Source organism: Patiria miniata, unplaced genomic scaffold (assembly GCF_015706575.1).
Source record: "Patiria miniata isolate m_02_andy unplaced genomic scaffold, ASM1570657v1 HiC_scaffold_9, whole genome shotgun sequence".
NCBI classification, from domain to species: domain Eukaryota; kingdom Metazoa; phylum Echinodermata; class Asteroidea; order Valvatida; family Asterinidae; genus Patiria; species Patiria miniata.
This window is the reverse complement of record NW_024037076.1, coordinates 18,928,085-18,955,084: the sequence shown is the minus strand read 5'-3', so window position 1 is coordinate 18,955,084 and position 27,000 is coordinate 18,928,085. Positions and strand designations below refer to the sequence as shown.

The following is a 27,000-nucleotide window of genomic DNA, read 5'->3' as shown; positions in this document are numbered from 1 at the left end:
CAGACGGTGGACGTGTACGTCAGTGGTTCCCCATGGTTTTGTACACACGGGTGTTTTGAACTTGAACTTGAAGCTGTACGTATTGTACAAATATCGTACAAATCAAGAGTCAGTATTTGTGGTGTTTGACTTAACCGTTAAAATTTTGCCAATATATCTTGCCTTTTCCCAAAATAGTGTTTTTCGGCCAAAAATAATCCCGGCGGCAAGTGGTTTAAACAGCGACAGCGTATATATTTTAATATTAGTTGGTTCTTGATCATACCACCATACATGATTATCAAACCACTCTCTGTACATTGCAAGCAAACCTGTAAACACATTATGGTATAATTCCCTTGCTCTATTGGTAAGTACCTCTCATCAGTTCCTGTGGTTTCCAATATAAACCCTTCCCCTCTGGGGCTTGCCATTGACACCTATCACACACCGTGTAAAGAGTATTGATTGCCCATATTGATTGCCCGGTATAACCGACTTTTCCAGGAATCGGTGACAGAATTGTGATGATATTAGCGGATGTACATATATCCTGTCATATTAGTGTGGTGGACCTGTGCCTGGGAGCGTTGATATTCCGGTGCTCATCATCCTCTCCCTGGGTTTGTCTTAATTGTTAGTTTTCCTCGGAATTCGAGGAATCTTTAGGAGCGCCTGAGGTTTAAGTAATCTGTCGGTGCACTTACCAGGTCATGGTGTTGTGGTTATGAAGCAGGAGAAGAGGAAATCTTGAAATTTCGAGGAAATTGAGAGAGGTACGTGTAAGATGAGTGGCCTGAATATTGTATTTCTCTCTCTCTCTCTCTCGATCTCTCTCTTTCGGATTTTTGTTTTTTTCCATTCTATTTCTCGCTGTGGGCGATTGTTGTTGCTGAGGTTAGACACCTGGTAAATCCTGCGGATGTGGTAAGTCGGGAAGAGGCTTATTTCAAGAGATTTAAGTGGAAACTGTTGAGAGGCAGGTGCACTTGATCAACCTATTCTCAGTGGCATTTTTTGGAATTGGAAATTCACCTTTTACCTTTTGCATGGGGCTGTAAAACTTAAGCTGCAACATCTGGAGGTTAACGTGTCAAACGGAGGTTGTTAATTTGGAAACTTCCTTTTGAGATACTTTGGGGATTTTTATTTTATTTTATTTTTTTTTTGGTTTTGTTTCATTTTACTGACTTCCCATTCAGTGTTGGCCAACATTATACAGTGGTGGATCCAGGGGGCGCAGAGGGGGCTCCCCCCCCCCCCCCCCACTGGCAGTGGCCGAAATTTTCTTATAGTTATAATCATTATACAAATATTTAGTGGTTCAGAGTGGAATGGGAGGAATATTATTGCAAGGTAAAATCTGGACTTTTCGATTTCCCGAGGCGAAGCCGAGTGAAATGGAAAAGTCTAGATTTTACTGAGCGATAATATTCCTCCCATTTCACAATTTAAAGCCACTCAACATATAGCTCATTGTCATTTGATTTGCAGTTAAAATGAACTTCTATTTCAACACAGAACTGGTGGGAAATGTATTTCTCTCTTCCAAACCACCCCATCGGGAAATGTTTGCACCCAACTCTGTAGCTACTGGCTCTTGGGAACAATACGCACTACTTGCAATGCAGCATGCATTTGCAGTTTGCAGTTTGCACACAAATACCGTGCAATGGAACAAGGATGATACTAACTGTTGAGTACTTAGTAAATCCCATTCACCATGGGCAAAAGTGACTTTTTGAGCCCCGGCGTGAATGGGAGCCAAGCAATTATGAATGTCATGTGATGTGAGTTACTTCCACCAATCAAATGACATGGATCTGTACCGGTATGTCAGTTATACAATCCCAACTATTGTTGTTCCCTTGCTATTTGTGCATGCAAAACAAGTTCCTTTTTCTGTGTTCATACCAATTGTGACAGGCATATCCTTGCCTCATGGCACTACACCTGCTTGAATTGAGACTTGAGCCAATAGTCATGGGGCTCAGCCAGTTGCTTTGGCAAATGCGTACCGCAAGATATTTATTCATTCAGTCATATTGGCCAAAGTACAATTCCCTGGGTGTTCTTCACACGGCCACAAACAAGCTATAGTGTTGTTACACTTTATCAAAATAATGTCCAGACACACTCTGTTACAATTTCAACCACACGTGTGTGAGTGGAGACACCAACTGTTGACAAGACCTTATAGTATGTAAATTACTTCTTGCCAGAGGGACCATAGGCATGATGCGCAGGATTCCTGGAAAATTGAGCTTTATTATTAGTGAACTAGAAGTTGAAGTGATGTATGGTGTATTTATTAAGGTTAAACACGCACTGTCAGAGAATGACCAAATAAGGTCAGGCAAATTTAATAAGTTCAAATTAAAGAGAAGTAGGTTTGTATACGATATTATTACTTGTTCAATCAGTTCTGTAGTACAAAAGGTAATCAGAGGTAAATTTCTCTTGATTTTTTCAAATTTTGATAATCTCATAATTTGATACTCTTTAGACACGTACCACCTGTTTTCCGAAAGACGCATCAAAAATATCCAAAATTCTCTGAATTGGACTCCTGGGGCCAATTTCACGAAACGATAAGACGAATCTTAGGAAGGGTAACTCGTCTTATCTCACGACTCGTCCTAGGATCGATAAAACATCCTGACCTTCTAGCAACTCCGCTGAACTCATCTTAACTTAGGATTGGTCTTAGGGTAGTCTTATCTCATGAATGGTGTGTACAAATCATATTGCAGTGTCTTTTCGTTTAAGACGAGTGTAGGCCATATGTGGTTTCGAGCCATATGTGGTTTCGAGGGAAAACCCCTGTTGAAACACATTTGAAAAGACTTCCGACACATGGGTATAGATTTATTGAAAATATCTTAATTACAACATTTAGTTACCGGTATACGCCAACATCTAGCCACATTTTTAAAATAAAATACTTTGGGTTCTCGAAATAGAGGGTCGCACCGCATGCACGTACATGTACTGTTCCGTGTGTGTGCAGCGCGAAGTACGCACAACTTGTTCTGTATGTGCACAAACCCATAGCTTCATCGTGTGAGCGTCAGGCGCTGCCGGCAATGCGTTCGAATGTCCATCACACCCAATGATTTCCCCCAACTCTCCCTCGCTAACCCTTGAGGGGGGTCTACCCAATGTTCCCCAATACCTATGTTCCCCAATACCTTTATGTATGTTTCCCAGAGTCCTTAGGATTAGGGTTAGGGTTAGGGTTGGGGAACATGGGTATTGGGGAACATAGATAGGTATGCACCCCCCCCCCCCCTTGAGATGGTACTTGTGCACAAGTCCATATATGGTACATGGTTGACCCAGTATCTGGACTGTCTGCCGACAATCGGAGACTAATACAGTGGAACGCCGCTAAACCCAACACCGCTATACCGAACATTCGGTCATACCGAACATCATCCATGGCTCCCGGTTTTAATGTACAAAACGTGCCGAACACTGTTGTTGAAAAAAAGTCAACAGATGAACAAAAAATCTACCGGTTGTACATGTATTAAACACTATTTGGGCCATGCACCTTTAATACCCGAACATCAAACGACCCATAGTTACATCGTGTTTGAATGTTATTATTTCCCCAAGGAATAGAAGGGAAAACCACTTGTGAGAAATGCCAGTTCATTAATAGTCAAAAGAGGGTACCAGCGGTTCAAAATCGCTATACCGAACAATCGTTGTTACGAACACTTTCTGTGGATCCAACGATGTTCTTTATAGCAGCGTCCCACGTAATACTAAGATCCATCCATGATAATCAGAAAGACCTTCACAGAGCTTGTCGGCATTACCTTAATAATTCCTAGAAATCTAGACTCTGATTTTCTCGGGGGTTGTATTTTCACCGAGCTCTGTCTACAGTGACTCCCTGGGCAGTCCCTGATGTCTTTTCTTGTGGAAATTGTCTCCTTGAAAGGATCCCTACTGAATTGCCTTATAAAAGTGTGTGTAACCCCTCATTGTTCCTAATTACTGAACTGCAAAATTCCGAGGGAGTGTGTTATGTCAGTTACAAAGCAGGACTTTAGCAGAGGCGTTTAGATTTCTGTGAAAAGAGTCATACAGTGTCGTCTTTTCTTTGAAGACACATTTCTAAGATGACAAAAAAGGACGGTCGAATTGGCCCAGTAGTTAAACACTCTGATACCATTCACTGTTCATTCACGGCTACATGAATGTGTACCGGTCGTTCATTTAAGTGGTACTTAAAATGTCCACCTGAACAGTCCTTTACATGTGGGTTGAGAGTGCAAGTACCGTATATTGTTTGCGTTGATTAGATGAAGTACTTCGGGGAAGGGTACCATGCATCTGAGTAATGTTTCAGGCAGTGTTGGTGGAGTCAAGGACTCAGACTTGCGTCCGTCTCAAGTTGCAATGTCAGTGACTCGGACTCGAATCACATCAGTAAAAGACTCAGACTGGGACTCGGACTTGGTCTAGACCATCACGACTCGGACTTGACACTTTAATGACTCGTGACTCAAACAAATGTCCTTTTAAAAACATAAGTCTGGTGTTCGTTTTCCAAAAGAAATGTTAAAGCAACGCTATGAACATTAAGCGCATGAACTGTACCACCCCACTCTCCAGGAGGTGATGCAAATAATAATGTTTGTCCCTTCCTATTTCTCATAACAGCGCATCTCTTACATGTCTGTTTGTCCGTGTCCATCTATAATTGCACATCATTTTCTGCAAACGTGACTGGGGCTCGGACTTGAATCAAATATCTCAAAACCAAATAAGCCAAATGGGCTTTTCCTCCCACCTCTAACACTGTACCGTACTCATTTTCTTCTCCTTACGGGTTTCTTCAGGCATGCAAGCTGCAGTACCTATGGTGCTTTTGAGGAATCCTTGGTTTCATTACCAAATATATAACATAATAATAATGATCATGATTATAATGCATACATGTGCGTGTGCGTGCAAGACTTGAGCTATTTTCACCGTAGATGAAATCTCACTTGATTAGTGTGTGGGCTGAAATATCCCCAAATCATTAAAGTACAGCGAACAATCATTATCGTGGTGCTTAAATTCATTACTTGTACAGGTACAAATTTGACTAATTAATGTCTTATTTTGGGCCCAGGAATGTTTGGGGGGGGGGGGGGGGGGGTCTTCAGCAAACAATTTTGAAATGTAGACAGGTGTTTTTTGTCCGGGCACTTGGCCTCCGAAAATCAATAGGGGGGAGGGCCTCGTACCATACTTTCAATGAGGGTTCTGTTCAAATCTGACAATTATTAACACTATATTACAGAATAGTGTACAAATAGCACCTAACCAAGCTGGCTCTGTCTGTATTTTGTGCACAGGCGGACATTATTACCAGTATAACTTTTTTGGGTGTCGGGGGGGGGGGGGGGGGGGGTTCTGATTATGTTTAAGATATTTCTATAAAACAAAATTCTCGACAGAGCTGGGTTTTCTATTTTTTGGACTACTTTTACCTAATTGGCATTTTCTCAGCAACCCAAAGAGCTATTTTCATGATTTTTACAAAATGTTTGAAAGAAAAAGCTCTCAGCTTTAATCTGATACCCAAAACATAAAAATTCACCGATCCCTTTTTTTTTTTTTTAAAGGCAAATGTTTTAGGGTTGCATTTTTTTTTTGGGGGGGGGGGTTGCCCTCTATATCATAGAGTATATTAAAACTAAAAGGAACAAAAAAATGTTAAAAAAGTATGACTAGACAAGACTGACATGACTTAGGATGGGAGAAGGCATGGGGGGATTAGGGCCCGGGAGTGGATGGCTGGGGGAGAAGGGAGGGTGGACAGTTAGACAAAAGGGGGAGATAGATAAAACAAGGACATTAAAACTTCCAAGCCAGCCAGGGTATTAGAAAAGTGTACTTAAACACTGAAGCCCTAAAGCCTGCCTACCCACGCTCAAAATGTCAACACAGAATACATAGATATGATCTTTAATCAAATGTATACATGTACGGAAATAAACAGAAGACAATTGAAAGTAAAACACACGGACCTAAGACAATTAAGGATGAAAAAACTGTTATCATTAGAGATTTGATGGACACAAATAAGGTCACATACTTTTTTGTCCGACCAACACCTTTCATTCCTATTTTTGTTTCATAATTGGTCTGTTTTCCAGGGACTCAGGGACAAACGTATTTAAAGGTACAGTCCATCATTTGTAATTTGTACATTTTGTTCGTATGAAGCAACAAAAGTGCTCAAAGTCTAAGGAAGGGAGCTAGCTGAACAACTAATCTCATGAAGTTTCAGCTCAGCTTCAGCTGTATATTCCAAGAAAAACAACATGAGGATCTTGATTTCAAATCAAAAGTTGCCGAATCATGTTTTGAATTGGGCCCGAATTCAGCATCCAATACACATTCTCACTGAGCCGATTGCAGCTACGCGATGTCACACACTGATCCGATGAATTAAAACAACCACGCGCACGTGAATTTTGAGTCAACGAGTGCGCGCGCTTCGCAGAATAAAAAAAACCGAACTACTAACGGAAATTTCCAACGATGCGTCTTTAAAAGCATGCCAGAAAGAATAATTTCACAAGCCGTTACATGTAGCATACAAATTGTTCTTTTGGCGTGATTTTCTGATCTTTGTTTTAAGTGCTTAATGAACCCTTTTAAAATGCTCTCAAAAAAGAGAAAATAATTTGCTGACAAACTTGTAGTTGTGTATGTCAGTGAAGATAACAATGGTTTTGCCAATAAGATATTTTCATTGTCTATGACAAAACAAAATGTGTATTTTTACATGTGTAATACTGGGAGGAAAGAAAACCTGCCAAAAATCAAGAACATTGGGATATTGTGAAATTTCCCCCTTTTTAGAGCCCCCGTTTATTGAGCGCAGAGAATTGCCCACCACTTGAGGCCGATTACCCAGTGAGACCAATAAATACACGCATGCACACACACTGCACATCCGTCTGTTTCCCATTCCACCCAGCTGTATTGACTGAATGCGTAGGAGGAACTTCCGCTCTTGTCTCTTGCCATCTTCGGTGGAAACGCTCTCAGTCCCTTCGCATTGGAGGACGATACCCAGTTGCTGATGAAGGGCGATGGAATGTCTTGTTTTCTGAGATGATAGGCTTCTTCCTTTCGTTTGTTTTTTTGCTCTTCCTTTCTCCTGTTAGATTTGTTGATGCATTTTAGCGAAGGAGCAAAAGAGATCACTGTCATAATCACTAACTGATAAGATAAACATCGTTACTTTTTTCTGTTGGTTTTGTCCTTGTCGCTTTTGTCATCATTTTTGTCATTGTCATTTTTCATTGTCTATGTCATTTTGTTGTCGTTTTTGTAAGTGTCATTTTGTCATTGTCACTTTGTTGTCATCATTTTGTCACTGACACTTTTGTCGTTATTTTTGCCACTGTCGTTTTTGTCTTTTTTATTTGTCATTGTTATAATCAACTTAGTCTTCGTAATTGTTATACCATTGCCAATTATCGTTGTCATGACATCGTGAAGTGCTGTGACCTCATGGTTTGGATCACCAAATTCAAGATCTTGTGGGTAATTTTGTAGGTTTTGGGTTCAAGTCCAGCCCGCTGGGAGTTGTGGTACGTGTGTCCTTGGGCAAGACATTTTGCAACTTATTGCTTCTCCCCAACCCAGGGGTAAAATGGCTATCCGAGGGAAAGGGATAGTTGTCATATTTGAAATAGCTGTCTGCAACTGGGTGAAAAATGGTTGGAGTGTGCTGTATTTTTTCCCCAGGGAGCTGAGATAGTATGAGGAATTTTTTATTGGCCTGATGAGCAGGGGTAATAATAATGAAAAGAATTTTGATCATTTGTTAGATTAAAGAGGGCTGTATAAATTACCATTTGTATAATTTATTATTAACACCATCATCAACATCAACATCATCATCAGTGCCATCATGATCATCATCATTATTATCTTGATCGTCATTGATAAATCGTAACTCATTACTGATAATTCACAGAGCATTAACTGAAAAACAATCCTCTTCAACACTTGAATAGAAACCTATTTTTTTTCCAGGCCTGCGTTCAGCACCAATTACTGTCAGTTCGGACTGTAAACAAAAACACCAGCTGTGTTCCGGTTCTTTAAAACCCTAGGTGCTCTCAACGAGTCCTGCCACTCGGAACCAGTCATATCTGTAGGGTTTATCGGAAGAGTAGTATTCTCGCCTCTATCCCCTCACGCCATTTAAAGAACCCTTCAGTTGTCGTCTCGACTTTAGTTTCCGACTGAAAGATCAGCGTTAACACTAGCCCAGCCCCCCCCCCCCCACGACGAATTCTTCCTGCAACCGGAACTCAAATATCCGTACAAGCCTCAGAATTCAAGACAAAAAAAATCCAGTGGATTTTGGCAGCGAGGCAAGATTGTCAACAAATACGCCCCTCACTACTCCACGGTTTCCTTCCTTCCGTCCACAGGAGATAGTGTCTTTTTCTGTCATTTTTCCCCCTTACCAGACGGAAGAGGTGATACTTAAATAAGAATAGAGAGGAGACTTTATTTTTTCAATCAAAGAGTATTGATAATGTTGAGATCGAAAAAATTAACGAGTGTCATTCATGACATTGCTTTCGGCTTCAGATTATAACAAATATGTTGGAATTGTAACAATTTGTAATTTATTCAAAGTCCATGATTTATTCAAAACTCTGAATTAAAAGAAAAAATAGCTGCGATTGGCCTGAATAAAGAAATGACATATTATTGGTTAAAGCCAATTTTGTATTCTCTCGTGAGAGATTTCACCACACAATGCCCGATTAAATTTTCATGTTATTTTCGTCAAAGTATCAAGGTTAGATCAAGAACATGCACATAGACTGTCTCTAGCTGTGCAAAATTAGAAGGTGCATGTTTATACAGAGACCGCTACATGTAGGCAGACAGTTTCAGATTTAGACTTCCAAGCTTTTCGTGGAGAAGGCTCAAAAATGTATATATTGCGAGGTAATTCTAGAGCAAGTGTATTTCGAGAGCTGTGCCGTGTTTACATCCGAGCCAGCTCTCTCCTTGCTAATCTGGCATGCTGCCCATGTTGCGAAGGCCTCTACCGGATGTATGAATTATGTATGAAGTCTACGTACTATTTTTTTCCCCTCATGTCTACTGATACACGCTTTCACCGGCTTGCGTGCACATAAAGAGTGCGCACGTTCATGTGCCTTCATCACTAAGATTTTATTTGATTTTCCCCCTGTTGTACATGTACAATGCAAATGTGGTGCTATTGGACTTAGAAGATGTATCCAAAGAACTAGACACTTCTCATCTTTTTAGAAATCCCCATTTTTTGCCAGTTGTTTTCAGTCTATTACATGTACATGTAATTAACTTCAAGATTTTTCTACAATTTATGCAGCATACCGTACTAATGTAAATGTTAACATGTACTTTCTTGTTCTGACTGTTAATTACATGTGTATAGAATTCGTTGTTTAAATCAGAGTGTTTGGCACGTATGGGATATTTCAGTTTTAATAAAAGTCTGTAAATTTTATTGCAATATGCTTAAAGCAGGAAAAAATGAAGTAAATATGCAGTCAGCGTTCATGACCCGGTGCCAGCCCACTAAATGAATGAATCATAAGATGTTGAGCTGTGTACTCTATATTTTTATTATATTTTTTGTACCATGGCACAAAAAATAGAACTAGGCTTGCAATTAGTACGAATGAGGGGGTGTACATGTTATTTTTTACACATTGGGGGAAAATGTACACAATGTGTTCATTGGTGGATTTATTCTCCAGAAGTTAAAAAAATATACCCCATTAAAAAGCCTTTTTGATACAGTGTGTTTTGGCGATAATAATTGTCAGTCCACAACAGCAATTTTTTTTTATTCATTAAGGGTCCTTGAGAGAATTCCAGTGACCATCTTTCCATTTTTGTTTCTGATTACTATTTATAAACAATCAACGATAATTTTGGCAAAACTAAAAATGGAAATACATGTACACATGCAAAAATATTCTTCCATCTTCAGAGCATAAACCTGACTTTAAAAGCACGTGGCCAGTCATTCATCAGCCGGTCCGGATGTATGTTTTATTCATGATTTGTCGTTTTACTTGTGGCCCGCCGTGGAAACATACCGGGTAATGTCAGAGCCGTGATCACGTTCCCATTCTATGGGCAGCATGTGTACGTGTGTAACTGAGGGGGAAAAATGTGATCAAATTTCTTACATGTTCTATACTCTACAAATACCGTACAGTATGCCGCTTTTGACCACAGTTTCTCGGGCAATTTTCCTTTTAAGGCAGTATTTTTTTCATGTTCCCCCCCCTTTTTTTTTAGGGTTACGTAAAGAGCCCCACCCCACACCTTTTGTCTACACCCTTGCTTTGTACTCCTTAAATACCAGTTCTATTTTAATTTTGCCATTAATTTTAACAGACCGCTGTCTTTACAGTGTTGTTGAATTGACCAACTTTTCGTTTCAGTTTCAGTGCTGGCTCTTGGCAGAACATCAATTATTTTTTCACCTATTGTGCAAGTTATATCTGCAGCTCTCCTAAAAAAAAGGCTTTTAACTCTGTTCATCAAAATCTGTTAATTTTCTCCATCTGACCCACCCCCTAATCTTCTTAGAAGTAAAACTCTTCTTTCTTTTTTTATTACAAATTTAACTTTCAAAAATTTCAATATCTATGTAATGGTATTACTTAAGAGAGAAAGCGGATTATCCATTGAAAACGGAAGCTCTTGCCAACCAACATTGTTTTTTATTTCATCAGTCAATGGCATCATGGTCAAACCACAAAAATGAACATGTACAGTACAATGGTCATAAAAATGCGAGCCATGTAAACTTCCATGTATATATCCAAATTTAGGGTAGCCAAATTTGGAACCAAGTTGGCAAACCCTTTGGCATTATTAAGCGGGAAAAAAAGAAACAGAAAACAAATATGACGTACATGCAGTGAAGTATATACAAACTGAAAGTTGCTACATGGATTTGATGTGAATTAGATGATGATATATTCCAAGTCCTGACATTTTTGACGTTTCAGTTTTGCAGAAGACACAAACGATGAACAAGGAGATAATGAGCACTGTTGTTTTGACGTTTTATGACATCCTTTGTAAATTGCGGGCCAGCATAATTAAGCCAAGTAACTCACAAGAGTCATTAGCATACCCAGTTGCCTGCTGTCATTGAACAAATGAGGAAACATTCTGATGAAATTACTATGATCTATCGATGCATAGACTTTAACATTTTGAAGACAACACATTTGGAAAACTGTCCACTTGTTAAAATAACAATCCAATCGAAAGGAACATATGGCAGAATGTTTTCAAAATTGGTTTTCAAGACAAATACAATGTTGCAACTAAAAATGCACACAGAATTGGAAACCATCTGCACGTCCACGTACAAACGATTCACTAAGCGCTGTTGCGCATGTCATTACATGGCCAGCTCAAAGATGAAGATTGGGGGGGGGGGGTGACTAGAACAGAACAGGATGTCTTTTTTTCCACATGCTAGCCAGCCTTAAGTGCTCCCTAGCTCGGTTGCTATTTGCTAAATGGTTTGCCCACACTGACGAGCCGTGCTGCCGATGGGGCAAGCACTTTCTCATCATCTGTGTTGGTTCTTTGATGTCATCAGTCTCAAGGAGATCGAGCTTCGTTCATCTCCGCACAGACCTCTGTCCGCTCGCTCTTCTGCCAATAAATAGCGATGGCAGGCTTCGGCCAGTATGACTCGGCAGTCTCTACCATTAACCACCGCGGAAGAGGAAAATAAAGAACTGCTCCACACGTACAGTGGACGGCCAACGCTGTGGCTGTGCATTGGACATCGTTGAACACACTTTGGACTCTGTAATATTGCGGCAGTATTGTGCGGGGAGATTTCTTAGTGGAGCAGTTGTGCACACGACGATGGAAAGCTAGTCTTTCGTATGTACCGCCACATGGCTGTGTGTGCATGTGTGAACCTGAGACACAGTAGGTAACCGTGAATGTGAATTAAGATTAGGATTTTTGGATTGTGAAGTCAGCTTAGGAATATTTGTCCCAGTTTGACTACAAATAACTGACAAAACATGTATTTTTATGGATGTGACACGTGTCTTTTTCATATTTGATTGATACTCTTTTTGTTTCTCTAAATTCCATTTTAAGTAACAATTTTTGTGTTTCACTTTTTGGTTTTGTTGTTGGAGGCTGTTCCGGTTTCTTTTATTTCTTACTGCACGTGTTGTATTCAGTAGCAAGGATGAATGCAGATATTTGCACCATGTTTGTTTGTGTCACACTTCTGTTTTGTGTTTCTCTGGTTCCAAACTTTCCCTGGCATCATACAGACTAAATGTTCATTTTTTCATCATTGTTTAATTAATCTGTGCTTTTGGGCACTCATTAAACAAGGATGCAACCAAGAGTGGATTTTGACAGGTATATTTGCTTGTGGAAAATATATGCGAGCCCTGTTTTTACGATTATCCTGAACACTGGCAGTACTCTTAATGTAATGATCAGAAGTGATCGTTAAATGTAAGCACGATCTGGCAATGTATATTCGCAGGGGCGGGTGATGGGTTAAATCGTCAACTTTCCCTGAGTCTCTGGCAGTGGACATGTACACACGTCATTTATTCCTGTGTACACACAGTGTACAATACCCATTGGTTTTGTACACACCATGTTTTGAACTTGAATTTGGCCGCCATACACCGCCTGTAACTTGTAGCAAATATCGCTCCGTGGCAGTGCCTCAGAGTGTTGCAAAATATGAAGTTACGGTGAGAACTATCAAACAAATATTGTGGAAATGACTCTCAAGAGTCGGTATTTGTGGTGTTTAACTTAATTTTAACATTTGGCATGATTTAGATTCAAATTTAAATTTGAAATGCCTGAATTTTTGGGGAACATTCCTAAACTTTTAGCAATTTCAACAAATAATCACACAAATACCACACTGGTTATCATAGAATGTTTGAAACTTCAAAGTCTGAAAGAACTCTGAACAGAGCCTATCATTCTGTGTACATTTCCTCGTACAGTTGTACACTCATTTTAGGTCCTGCATGCTTCTGATTTGTCTTAGACCAAAGGATTTTTTTGTGGGGGGGGGGGGGCTGTAATCCCTTCATTCAATTTCAACAGGGTCTGGAGTACTTCCTGAAGTGCTGGAGCATGTGGTTTATTTTCTGAGAAACTCTGGCTCCTTCTTGAATGAAATGAATTGAAATGAGGTCATAATGGTGTACTTATGCAGGATGGGATGCATATAATGTACAGTGAAATGCTTGACAACAGGCTATCTGTGGGTTGACTATTGAGATTGAAGGAAGTTTTGATACGTCATATCAGAAATTGGCATTCTGCTGAATAATTTTTGTTTTGTTTTGTAGTCTGTGTTGACTCAGTAGTTCCCCTAGCTCCCAACAAAATTGTAAATTGTATAATTGCACTGTTTCTAAATGAGTAAACAAACAAAAACACCAAAGAAAGATGGATGGCTTGTGTTACTTGTTTAGTAGGACACATTAAAAGTCTTGGTTTCCAGATTTTATTGTATTTTTCTTTTTCTTTTTACAGTTACAGTAATTGTAGATGTATAACTTAAGAAACTTTATCTAAATCTATTTCTCTCATTTTCAAAGAATCTGTTCTGATTTTAAATGCATGGACAAAACAGTGTTCTACCATTTCTGTTTCGAGAGCTTATTACCAATTTTTTCCCCAACACTTAAACCTCTTGCGACAATGTCACGCGTTGGTCAAATTTTTAAACAATGCGTGTGTTGTCAAGGATTTTACACAGTGATTGAGTTTTCGGAAGATTGAATTTAAACACGTCCTTTAAACTTAACCATTCTTCTCTTATTGCAGGACCCAAAAGTGCTAACTCTTACAGCACGCTGAGGAAGAGTAGTCGTTAACAGCCGAAACAAGTTAATCACATGACCCTAATGCTTCATCGCCATTGGTCAGAAGTCCAGTCACAGTGTGATGTTTAATTAGTCATGGGACAAGAATGATGAAAAGGGTGAGTACGATTTTTACAGTGCACAATTTACGTACACTTAACGAATGTGGATGTGCATTCATGGCCTTGTTAAAGAAACCGTTTCCACATTTTTGCCACTCTTTGTACGTGTAAAGGTCGGTTCATACTTCATGGGGATGTCGGTGTGAAGCCAATTCATTAAGGTAACGGAGAACGTCACAGCGAAACTTCAGTTGTTGACGTCATGAAATTTGCTTCACTTTTGCTTTCGCATGAAGTATGGACCGGCATTAAGTCATTTTAACTGCACATGACGGCCACTTATTTGATCTGGCCGCCTGACCGTTGTGGCCATGTTCAAACCTTTCATCAGTAGATTTCTGCTTTGCAAAAAAATAGTGGACTGAATATATTCCCAAATTTTGTACCGAATATAACAAATATCTGAGTGTTTGATCATTTGGCAAATATCTGCATAGCATTTAACTAACTTAATTGAATATTAAAACGATGCAAGCGGTCTTGAGAAGATGGCACTAAATGTCTGTGGTGTTATCTATTCTTACAACCCAAGTTCCGATTATTAGTTATTCGAAAATGCACAGCGCTAGTATTACACCATAATTCTAGTGAATCTCAGAAAGTGAAACTAAGGTAATGGTGGTGCTGCCCTTAAGCAGACCTACCAAGTCTCACACATCTGGCACGTGTCACTCGCCTCGGAGTCAATTCACGGACATGCCAGGACAATCTTAATTACACACCTAATGCTGAATTGTTCTTAAAACAAATGTTGGGGGTTGTTTTCATGTTTTATTGAAGCGTTTTGGGTCTTCGGTTCTGCGCAAAGTTCGTATAGCGCTGCGCAGCGTGGTTCTGCGTGAATGACAGTGGTGGTTCAATCAAACATGTTTCTGGTTACGGTCGCAGAAACAACCGCCAACGCCATCGACCAAAAGAGACACCCCCGTTCCCAGGGCAAGCCAAGGTTACACCATGATGGCCTTTGCCACCCGCACCGTCACACTCCCAACTTTTGTGTGATCTTGGCATCCAAGCTTAAGTAACAAATGGTCACATTGATGCAATTACCCCAATATCTTATGCATTCCGTTTGACGGCTAACTCTTTAGCCAGACAATGTAAGTCAGGGATTTTTCGCCGGCCGTGATTTTTTGGGGTCATTGAGGGTTCTGACAGTGCCACAACTTGACAGTTGGCATTGAGACACAATAGTCTGTCTCAAGGCCCGACGGTTCTTTTCTTTTTCCTCCCGTCACAGAAATAATCGGTTTCGATAGCCATTGTTCCTCTGAAGGTGTAATCAGTGTAACTTGTGAGTTGTGGCCTTAAAATTCCAGTCGGTGCCCATTCATAGGGGATCAGTGAAGTTTTTCACTTTCTATATGTGCATTGTACATCAAGAACATGTACGTTGGTCGATATTCGCAATAGGTAGACATTTAAAAAAAAAAAAAATTCTTTCTTTTTCTTTTGGCTACTTTAGCTAAATAGGGAGTTTGTCGACGAGTGTCACAATCTGCAAGCATCAATGTTTTTTTGTAGGGGTTGGGTTTTTTTACCATTTACATATCGTGCAGAAATAATATTTTATTTTTTTTTTAATTTAAAAAAGAAGAAAAAATAGAGATACACGCTCAAAAATGAACCATGTTAATGGAACTGGGAAAGAGGTTGAGAATCAGTAATTGGACAATTATGAAGGAAAAAACATTCTCTTGAAATTGTCATTAAAAAAATAATAAGATGTTCTAGCAAAAAGCTGTGAATTATTCGAACTTATTTGATTTTTCATGTAATTTTTCTTTGTTGCCCTTATGGCTCTTAAAGATGATGATGCACAATTCTAGGCATGATGGAATCATGAAAAGGAAAGCGAAAATCAGTTGAAGTAACCAATTCACAAATCCGTAATAAAAATCAAACATAGCTATTTTAAGAAAACCGTGGTAATTGTAACACGTGCATAACTTGATCACAGTGTTTATGATAACCAGAAGAAAAGTTTCGTTGTTGTTTTGAAAAGTAAATTGAAACTGCTATCCAATCCGTTTTTGTGGAATAAAACTCCTTTCCAAATCTGGCATTACCTATTTTACATATCCACGTTGACACTTCTCCCAACACCCAACCCCCACCCCCCCCCCTCCACCCCTCCCATCGCCCCTCTACCCACCCCCTCCACCCCCCACTGGCAGCTCTTCTTACTCCAACATGTTGTGACGCAAGCACTAACCTTGTGACTTCTTCACTCGGAACTCTCTACTCTTTCTTCCCCCCATTGTGTCCAAAAAAAGCCTCGGGGTGGGGACAAATACCTTAAGTCATTAAAACAGCTGCACTGTCAACTACCTTTTTTCTCTTCTTTTTCAATGAAGAGGGATTACTTTGCACTACCCTTGCTGCTTGACAACCAAAACTCAACTCTTCTCTCTGCTTTAGATCAAGAAGTATTTTGTCCGGTTGGTTTCCTTTTGGGGGGGGGGGGGGAGTATTATGTTGTCGTAATCGTCACTTCTGTTACATTGTAATTTAAGGGCTATTCAAGTAGTGGGGCAGTTTACAAATAATGGAAGGTATGGGTCCTTCAGTAGTGTAATCGTCCGGTTGTCAAAATAACCGGGCCATGCATAGGACAAGGACACACTGCAGCATTGAGTGACCAAACACTGATTGAATTCAATGTCCTTTGTAACAAAGTCTGATCGCCAGTCCCACAGTGAGGCCCCAATCTGATTGGTCGGTCGGGTGAATGAATAAACAGGAAATGGTGCGTAGTAGTCCTTTGATGCTGGCTGCTGATTGGACGGTTGGTGTGGACGCAGCTCTGTATAGTGATCCAGCAGTGGTTGGATTATAGGCATTTGTAGTCTTGTCACCAATGATGACAGTGGATTATACTTTTTGTGTGCTGTGTGAGTGTGTCGGCGTAGGATGTCCGAGTTGAGAAAAGCGATCGTTAGCGAAGCTTGAAAGAAACCAGGAATATAAATGGATGTAATGTAGGATTATCTTGCTACTAAAGAGGTATGTTTGTTTGTTTGTTTTTTTAAAGTTACATAAATATTTTTTTTTTATCTTTTTAATGAACTTATTTTTTCTGAAAAAACTTTTAGTTTTTTTGGTAATGTTGACTAATTGTTAAATATAATTAAAGAACTTTAATGTTAATATAAATAATCTTCCAGTAATTGTCTCAGATTGTCTTGGAAATATCCACCACTCCTTGTCGATCTGTTGCCTAGTAATTTTGTTGCCCACTTTAGTTGTTAAGAATTAATTCAACACTTGAACAAGCAATTAATGGTAAGGATTGTTAAGAAATGTATAACCAAAAAAAAAATGTTTTGGGAAAAACCAGTAGTACATTGTATCTTTTTTTCCAATGTTCTTGTAGGGAATAGCCATTTATTGTTATACAGCTAACATTTATAAGTATCACTCTAATAATAAGGTCCATTCTGTAGTTGGTTCAAATGTGCAATTTGCAATGACACATTTTAACATTTGTGCTGCGAATTCACAAGATTAAACACCGTTCAACTGGCATCAAGTGTGCTTTGCATTTTCATATGCGTGAAATATGAAACATAAAAAAGTAGCTTTTGTGGTAAACCACTACTTCATCAGATCAGGGGTGAGATTTGTCAGGATTTTTCTGGATGTCAGGATTTTTTTAAAACTCCCTTTTTAAATCTGGAATTCCTGAGGTTTTACCATAAAGGTGTCTTTACATGTTTCTATAGATAAATGTAAATACAACATGAAGAACATGAAGAAATTGGTATTTTAATGGATGCCTATAGGCTCATGCAAATATATACCATAGACCCACTAGGTCTGGGACCCTCGCACTGGCACCCAAACCTGTGCCGATCGTTTCGAGGATTTGGCCTTTTCCTTAATCTCAACCCTAATTAAAGTGCTAAATGTCAGTTGTTTTTATTTCTGACTTACTGCAGTTTTATCGTTATTTTGAAAAAGTGAATTTGTTTTTTTAAACAGAAAGTGTTTGAATTTTTCAGTTATTCTTGTCAAAAAGTTTTAAATGTTTTCATTGATATGGCCTATGAAAACAAAGTTTAAAAAAGTGGGGGCAGCGCCATTTTTGTTGTTATGACTTTGAGAAATTAAGTTTAAAAAAAAATTATTACTTGTCCAAGAATCGCAAATGTAAGTCTTGGTGGATGTGCGCGTGCCACATCATTCGTCCTCTACTTTTTTGTTCAGACTTGCCCTTGTTTGTGACAGTCTTCTTTACCTTATAAGTTTCCAAATATAATTAAGGTCGTTGTGTTACATGGGCATCTATTCGCGACAGGCTGCCGCTTTGCCCTTTAATAACCGGAACTTCTTAAAACTGAAAAAGAACACGCACGTGTAAGACACGTTTAAACTTCTATTTTCGAGAGCGCCCGGAAAAACAAGTTTTATATATCGCCAGGATGGATCAAAATCTCCCTCCGAAATCTGCTCCAATCTTCCAGGGACGTTAAAAAATATATATATATCAACACACATTCGGATCGGTTCCGTCTGGCCGTTTACGTATGTACCTGTATAGACCCGCTAGTGTACACATGTAGGTATTGTTGAGATTTTCTATATGGCCAGTCCCGATAAATGGAAACTGTCTAAGGTTTCGTTGCCTTTCGCAATTCCCAACGGTCTGTCTTGCAAGATCCGACAGTTTTGGAGATGTTCAGGTTTTTTTTGCATGCGCCTCGAGTTACACTCTATTTTTCCTTGTGATAACTTTGCATCTACAACTTTATGCTGCTTGTGGGTTTTTCCCCCGTTTTGTTTCCTTATCCTACTTTCTTCCGTAAAAGGTTGCCTCCTAAACTTACTCTTTCTTTCTAGGGCAGCAACAGAGCTGTGAAATCTGCAGAACTCTGTGCAAAACAAGTCTAGACAAACAGTTTGGTTAGGATTGAATGTCTTTTGTGATGTGTTATCATAACCTTCCTGTGGAAATGCTGTACCTGGACAAAAAATGTAATGAATGTCATATAAATTAGTGAAATGCAGTGGGTTTTTTTTTTTTTTTTTTTTGGCTTTTAAAGGTACCGGTAATATACATAATATTTGCAAAAATAAAAAACAAAACTACCAAATTAATATGAAATGCCTTACTTGACTGTTAGTGAATAATAATCTCAAGCGTGCTGTCATTTTCAAGAAAAGTGGAATTTTCGTTTCAATTTCCAGCGATGGTCAGCTGACCATTGTTGGAAACAAAATGACTTTCTTCAAATACTGCCCCCAATTCACCAAATTTAGTTAGTCCACATTTTGTTTGCAGTCGGTTACACATTCGCGAACGGGTCTGATTCCCTGTTCCAAAAATTCCCCCGACATCTATAAATTGCTCTGTTTCGTTTGAAGCAGGGTCACGGAACCAGACTACAAAAAACAACATTTTTTTTCTGGGTTTTTCCAGCATCTATGAACACACAAAACAGGTCAGTGTGACAATATTTGCTATAAAATACTAACCCCCAAATCCAACCATTACTGAAAATTACAGCAAAATCAAATGTTGTCTATTAACTTTAAATATATGGGCAATTGCAGCCTCACAGACTTTACAAGTCAGACCATATTTTTTCGTACTTTGGGAGCTCAGTTAATCAACCTGAAAATGTTTCCCCATCATCTAGTAATAATCAAGGAGATTTCAGACTAGGAGTTTTGAACGATTTCTCAGAATCGTTAATTAGATATCATGGTCAATTACCTCTGTCACGGGCATTAATATTTTTTTTTAATTTGTAATGTCCGTGACAGAGCCAATTAGCCATGCTAATGCCCGTGACGCAGGAATGTAATGTAATGTTTGTGATGCTAAAATTGCCCATATAAGGAACAGTTCGCAGAGGTAATACTAAAATAATTGCAGATTATCATTGAAGCAAAATTGAAGCAAAAAAGGATTCCAATTTTAAGGTTGTAAGAAAAAGCACATGGATGATAAAGTGCAATTTGACAGCATACTTGAGCAGAGAAATTGGCCCAATCTAATATTGTATCACGGTGCATTTTAAAAACAATTTCAAATTGAATTGCTAGTGTTTTTGCATGAGGTACGTTATGGCAGACATTGCACGAGACATAAGTCTACTGTGAGATACAGATTGTACCATGCAAAACATAAATCATTTTTCAGTATTATCTATTTCAATCTTTTAAGTTTCACTGCCAGATGAACACTTTTAACAAGATAGTGTGAAAAAAGTGGCAGCATAAAATTGCACACATACTATTTCAATCTTTTAAGTTTCACTGCCAGATGAACACTTTTAACAAGATAGTGTGAAAAAAGTGGCAGCATAAAATTGCATACACCGGGAGTCGGATCAGAATTTCAAAAGTCAGGCGAAATGTCTTAATGCATACATGTACATGTTACATTCGGAAAAACAAATATTTAAAGTGTCAATTTTGTGTGATTAACAAATTTGTCAAATGCTATGACGCAATCAAATCCACCCCATGAACAATAAACATAACAAGTACATGTATGTTAAGTACCTAAAGTAACAAAATATGAACCGAATCAAATTCGAATCATAATCAGCCGTTATGAAACTCATGAGTTCAAGTACTTTTCCCCTCCGACAACTAAACCCCCCCCCCCTCCCCACAATTCTCCTCTCATGCATCCCAACTTGATTGCCGGCCAAATTTGCATAATTAATTACCGTAACAGCCACTGCCTTTGCCGCCCTATCCAGTGTATGGCGGCATTCCATCATAAGCTGGGAGAAAAAAAAAGAAGAAAAAAAAAAACTGCGGTAATCAAATCACGGAGAGCTAGACTCCGCAAGCCCACTCACTTTATTGGAATTCTCCATGAGCCCCGCGCTTCCGCCCAAACTGGCCTGTGTGATATAACGGATCTTTATTTATATTCCTGTGGAGAGACAACCTATCTTAGTTGCCACATGTCCTTGCCCTGCCTTATTTTACTCTAGTTTCTTCTTCTTCTTGTTCGTCCTCTGTCGTGAACTGTGAAGTACCAAACCAGATGTTTAAAGCATCATCCCTTCTGCCACCCCCACCCCCTCATCTCTCTCACCTTCGGTTCACTTTAGCAAAAGTCTGAGGAAAGGTTTTGACGTTGATACATCGCAGGCTTTGGCGGTAACAGAAGAAATTACAGAGAAAGTACGTCAGACCACACCATGACCTGTAAATGTGTAGAGCGGTCTTGATATTGCGTCATAACACTGCCCCTAAAGTACAAGCTATCATCATTACAATTTGCGAGGTTATTTTGTGGTTTGTGACTAAGGTGTAAGGTCTGGAGTCATCTGGAGTCACTCCACACTGATAAAGACCATGGAGGAAATGAGGAGGGAAAAAAAAGAAGGGAAAAGGCTAACAATGGAATGTGAATATAACATTTGTGGCGGAGGAGGAGGATACACAAAGTGAAAGGAAATCTTGGATGGAGTTGGTCATTTTGCTTGCCGAGGAGCAAAGCTTGTACGTGGGCGGTCATCCCACGGTTGTCTTGTGCTGTTCTCTGGACAGTTGGTATTGTGGAATGATGCCGGTCTGTAATGTTGTAATGTAATGTATTGATTGGATGGATTGTAACCTTTTGTCTTGGTCATATTTTCAAGATTCAAGATTCACTTCAAAGCAGAGGATGACAACTTTGGACTCAACCCAGAGTTGAAGTAATATCCTCACATAATTGGTCAACTGAAATGTTGTCCAGTCTCATGTCTTGTAACAAGCTGCTCAAATGAACCGTTACAAAAAGACATTCTTTTGTCTTATTCATCCCTTGTTCGTTCTTTTGTCTTGTCAGTGATATGGCTTTGATTTGAGATTAACTTGATTGTAAATCACCAAGGGAGTGTAAGTTATTGTAGGGTTATGCTGTGAATAATTGCATCGCTTAAACCCTTGTGTAAATATGTATTATGTATTTATCCTTCTTAATCGTTAATTTTCACAAATTCGACTTTTCAGCTGTGGCAGCAAATTTAGAAACGTCCTTAAAATTTTCCTTTTTTTCCCTTTTTTTCTCTTTTCTGCAGAACTGAAATATGTCGAGCTCCAAGCATCAGTGCACGGCACCCATCACGTCCGCCTCGTGCCTCTCACCCCCTTCGAGCAGGCTGACTGGCCGGCCGTCGACGCCAGAGGGCGTCCCGCTGTGGTTCCACGGCCTATTGGCACGAAGCGTGGCCGAGGATTTACTGTTGAAGAACCCGCAGTCGGCCGAGGGTTTGTTTCTGGTCCGGCAGAGCAGCAACAGAGGGGGTGAGTGACCAATATTGAACGGCCAACCTACTATTCCCATTATTTTGCTTCTTGATTTTGGACAAAGTCGGCTACCCATCGATGATCATAAAGAATATCTCCCACTTATGAAAAAAGTTGATGATTGCACTGTTTGCATGGACATGACCCAAGTGTTGGCGTTATACAGGGTGAGTCAAAAAAACAAAATCCAAATGGCAGGACTAATTTTGGAATGAAGTTTTGCCTGTAGCACTTTTATAATCTAACATTATAATAGCCCAATCAATAAACTTTCTTTTAGTACAAGAATCATTCAAATCGCTCATATACTTTTCAAGTTAGGGAATGTTCAACACAAACACCGTTTTAAAGTTCTGTCCATGGATCACACAAAAAAAGTAAGTGTTCTTTCGGCAAAACGAAATCGATTCACACACATCCCTTTGTGAATTGTTTTTGTCTTGTTGGAAGAACACTTACCTTTTTCGTGATCCATGGACAGAACTTTAAAACAGTGTTTGTGTTCAAAATTCCCTAACTTAAAAAGTACATGAGTGATTTGAATGATTCTTGTATTATTAAAAAGAAAGCTTATTGATTGGGCTTTCATATCCTAGATTTGGAATGTGCTTGAGGCAAAACTTCATTCAGGAATTGGTCCTGCCATTTGGGTTTCAGGTTTGTTTTACTCACCCTGTATTATCCAGATTTAACCCTACATTTTGGTTGTAGCTATGCTCACCCAATTGCCTGCAGTCGGGGACCCCCTATTGTCCCTCTTTTGTTTGTACTCTTTTTAGGAAGACCTCCCACATGTTTTGTACACGAATCTAAATAGAGGACCTCTCGGGAATGGGGACCCTATTGTCCTCTTTTGTTCAACGTCCCCTATTGAATGCAGAAACAAACTCAATTCAACAAGATTCTACAAACATTTATTCAAATGAGCCCCTGAGGGTTAAGGTTAATAGGCTCCATCCACAATTTGGGCCCTTAAAATTGATGATCAACTATTTTTCCATCCTTATTCTTTCCCGCAGGTCACTTTGTCATCTCAGTCTGCACCGGTATGACGGTCAACCATTACCTGGTGGAGACGCTGGAGTCCATGTTCTACGTCCGGCGGGACCGATGTCAGGAACGAGGTCGGGACATACAGGCCAGGGATCTGTGCAGCCTGGTCCAGTGCTATCGGGGATCACCTCTAGATGAATCAGGTAAAACAAAAAAAAACACTAGGCTTTCCGAGTCCAGCTGGACCTGAAAGTCTATTGCATTATTTGAGGGCTTTATTTGAAGACACGGTTTCAATAAGTCAGTCAGTCAGTTAATCGGTCAGTGAATTGCTCAGAAGACTGGGCCAAAAATGCTCATGAGCTGCCAAAATTGCCATGATCTGCCATGATCTGCCAAAAGTGGAAACATTTCTGTCATCACAGATGCGGTGATTGTTAATTTTTTTCAAGTTTTAAACAAAACATCTGTTTTGATATGATCTGTTTGTTTCCCCATGTCCACTATAAAGGTAATTGATGTTTAATTCATTGGTTTTTGTTTTTCATTCAGGATTAATATTGAAGGATGGCCTTCTTCGGACGATCCCAGTCACGGTAACGGCACCCCTGACTGCCATGACGCGATCCAAAATCAACCACAACTACATCCCCTTGCACATGGACAACCGTGAGTACATCGCGTTGGAGGAGTTCACGGCGGGTGACGATCTACAAGCCCTGAGCTTCCAGAAGGGAGAGGTGCTGACCGTCTTGCAGAAGGAGAGCAAGAACTGGTGGTTTGCCTACAATCTGCAGCAGGACCTGGGCTATATTCCCGCATCGCTGGTTTGTAACCTGAAGGAGTGGCAGCAGAAGTGTAAGAACAGCGGGGCCTTCTGCAACCTGGGCTGCTCGGACACCGACGGCGTATTTGTCTCCAATCGGGAGGAGACGCAAGAGAGCGCGGCGCAGCAGCGCGAGGAGGAACGCAAGTGCCTGTTGGACGTCAACTCCAACGTGCTTGGGATCTGCGGATGCTCATCATCGGCCAGCCCAAAACGTTGCCAAAGCAGCCCCTCCTTGAGGGAGAACGCATACAACAACAGCAAAGAGATGGTGTGCGTGTCCACCGACTACATCGCCATGTGCCTGAGACACAGGGAGCACCAGAAACTCTGCGAGATGCAGAGAGTCCTGGATGCCAGGTTGTCCCAGCAGCTGTCCCCCTCGTCCCGAAACGCGGTCCCACCATTGTCTGACTACAGCGGCCAGTCGCCGCCGGACTGCAGGCGAGACCTCAAACCAAGGATACTCCTCCGGAGCCGCACTGAGCCGGCCAACATCCACAGTGCGCCACCGTCGCCGCACAGAAGGACAGAGCCGATCGAGGCACCGCCCCGCAGCAAATTAAGGAAAGAGAACGTGCCCTGTTTACTCATCAATGCAGTCTCTGTGAACGAATTGGCATTGAGTCATACATGTACCCCAGACAGGAGCAACTGCAATAACAAACAATGCGGCCTGTCAAGGTCCCCGTCTAAAGAAAACCCTGAGTCGAGATTACTAACCTGCTTTGAAGAGGCGGAGTACAAACTGATGAACAATAATTGCTCAGAGCCAACTGACAGCAAACTCAAACGAGATGAAACCAATGCAGCTAACCATGGAACATCCAAGACTAGACCAGACACAAGAAGGATTGAGACTGATTGCGATAAACCTTACGATCCCCTTGCGACTTACTTAAGATTGGCAGAGTGCACAACGGGACCCAAGTCAGCCGTGCGCTAGCACACATTTGCCAGTATTCTTGTGAGTGATTTTATGACAGAATTCGACTGAGAATTTGGAAGGTTTTAACTTAACAGACAAAGTACATTTTAACTGTTTGTCCTTTAATATTATCCAGTTTTCATGAAATGAAATGTAATCTTACCAGTGATATTAAAGAGTATGGATAACCTTAAACGTATCAGTACATAAATATTTTATATTCAAACTTGGAACTGCCATTTAATCTTCACCAACTTAAGCTTGTTCTCACTGATTTTGATTGGCCTTTAAAAAAATCCTGTATTGGCAATACACCATTTTTTGAATTCTCAACAGACAACAGCCTCCATATACAAAATTCATTGTTTTTAGAAACACGATTCCTTCCAGATTATGCTATACATGTATTTCTGAATTTATTAATTTTTTTGTTTGTTATTTATTTAGTATTTTTTTGTGGGCATTAAGAAAGCATTCCCCAACAATTTTCCAGTGTGTAGTTTTCCCTTCAGTGATGTTAAGTTGAATACTCCGTGCTTTCAAAAGTATGGACGAAGTTTCAATTTGTATGTTTTGTTTTGACAAAAAAAACTTCTTTATTCTGATTTTTGGCATCTGCAAGCCTCTAAAAAGGGGTTTCATTTTTGCGCCAATATGAACCCGCCCTACGAGAGCCAAGTTATTGTCTGGCAGCTAATACTTCAAATTGTGTGAAGAAATCATTTAGTATTAAACTAATTATCGGTGTTTTTTTCATTAGCTGTCTCATTCAAAAATTAGTAACTTTCCATTGCTAGGAAAATGGCAATTGAAAAAACAAGAAATCTGTTCTTCAAGGCGCAACTCAAAAATTGAATGGGGAATGCATCTTTAATCAATTTTTGTTCCGTATTATCGGCCTTTGAAAAGAAAACCTACAGACTTGCTTATATTGGGACTCGAACCTGTCCCGAACTTTCTCTTTAATTTTTTTTGGGGGGGGGGGGTTTACATTCGTACTTCAAAATTCATGCAAACTGAAATAGAGGCATCAAAGCTGAAATATTGGACATTATTACTTCGTTTTGTTGGTAGCATTGTTGCCCAAAAGTTTTCACTCGGTCTCGTAAGGTATTTTCAGATAGACAAAAGTGAACTTATTTGAAAAAGAAATTACAATTACAGATAAAGTTTTTAATTCATCACACACTTTTGTGTATTCATGCTTTGAAAAGTATTCTTGTGGCTTTGTGGCAATCTGGGACTACCTGTTTATGAACACCAGAAGAAAAGTCAAATCGTATGTGTTTTCAATGACTTTATCCGACGGAATTGTGAGAAATGGAGCCGAAATTTGGAACGCTGTGTGTAAACTAGGTACATTTCTTATTTGAATCAGGTTCCAATTTGATTGGGCTGCAAAGCTAACAAATTAAACCAATTAAATAAAAATGAAAACATAGGTGCTTAGTAGAGGGAAAAAAAACTAGCAGCGAATCAGCTAGTAGCAATAAGCATTACACAACTCTTTGCTGTTTTCCAATTTTTGCTAAAAAAAACTTTCCGTGCCGAGTTCAGTTCTGAGCTTGGCAGCGCTGTGCTTGGCGTCGCCATGAAATTTGTTTATGATATTTGGATAAGTCAGGCACCAACCCCCCATCCCCACCCCCCCCCCCCCTTAAAAAAATAGAAAAGAAAGACATTGTTTCCATTGACACTGTTTCAAGTTTGTATTATTCCTGCACTAGTATATAACCAATTTTTATTTGTAAAAAATGGAAGAATGCTAAGATATTTGGAGGTTATCAGCAAGATGGAACTTTTCACATAAAAAAAGGCGCTCCCAATTCACGTCCCAAATCTGTTGTTTGTGGTTGGCTGTTTTGCCTTTTTGTTGTTCTTTTGAGGGGAGTATGAGAATATGTGAGGCGTTCTCTGGCAAAATTAGATGGAACTGGGCACAGGCAG

The 27,000-nt window shown here is 39.8% G+C and overlaps 1 protein-coding gene across 4 annotated transcripts; it reads left to right on the top strand.

Annotated features, from left to right (window-relative positions):
* Nucleotides 1-530: 530 nt before the first annotated feature.
* LOC119720518 lies at nucleotides 531-27,000 on the top strand. 4 transcript variants are annotated; one of them, XM_038190215.1, is made up of 5 exons: nucleotides 531-755; nucleotides 13,885-14,041; nucleotides 22,078-22,303; nucleotides 23,326-23,502; nucleotides 23,852-27,000. In XM_038190215.1, exons 3-5 carry the CDS (start codon nucleotides 22,087-22,089, stop codon nucleotides 25,069-25,071), a joined length of 1,614 nt encoding a protein of 537 aa, XP_038046143.1. In that variant the 5' UTR covers nucleotides 531-755; nucleotides 13,885-14,041; nucleotides 22,078-22,086; the 3' UTR covers nucleotides 25,072-27,000. The 4 variants fall into 4 exon arrangements, with proteins under 4 accessions (XP_038046143.1, XP_038046142.1, XP_038046144.1 ...); XM_038190214.1 differs by lacking the exon at nucleotides 531-755 and adding an exon at nucleotides 11,574-11,991; XM_038190216.1 differs by lacking the exon at nucleotides 531-755 and adding an exon at nucleotides 11,574-11,995.

Bases quoted from the DNA above. Each gene is read 5' to 3' on its own strand.
- LOC119720518 (XM_038190215.1), top strand. From the start codon at position 22,087: ATGTCGAGCTCCAAGCATCAGTGCACGGCACCCATCACGTCCGCCTCG. The intron at 22,304-23,325 runs GTGAGTGACCAA...TCTTTCCCGCAG, and splicing joins GCAGAGCAGCAACAGAGGGG to GTCACTTTGTCATCTCAGTC. The intron at 23,503-23,851 runs GTAAAACAAAAA...TTTTTCATTCAG, and splicing joins ATCACCTCTAGATGAATCAG to GATTAATATTGAAGGATGGC.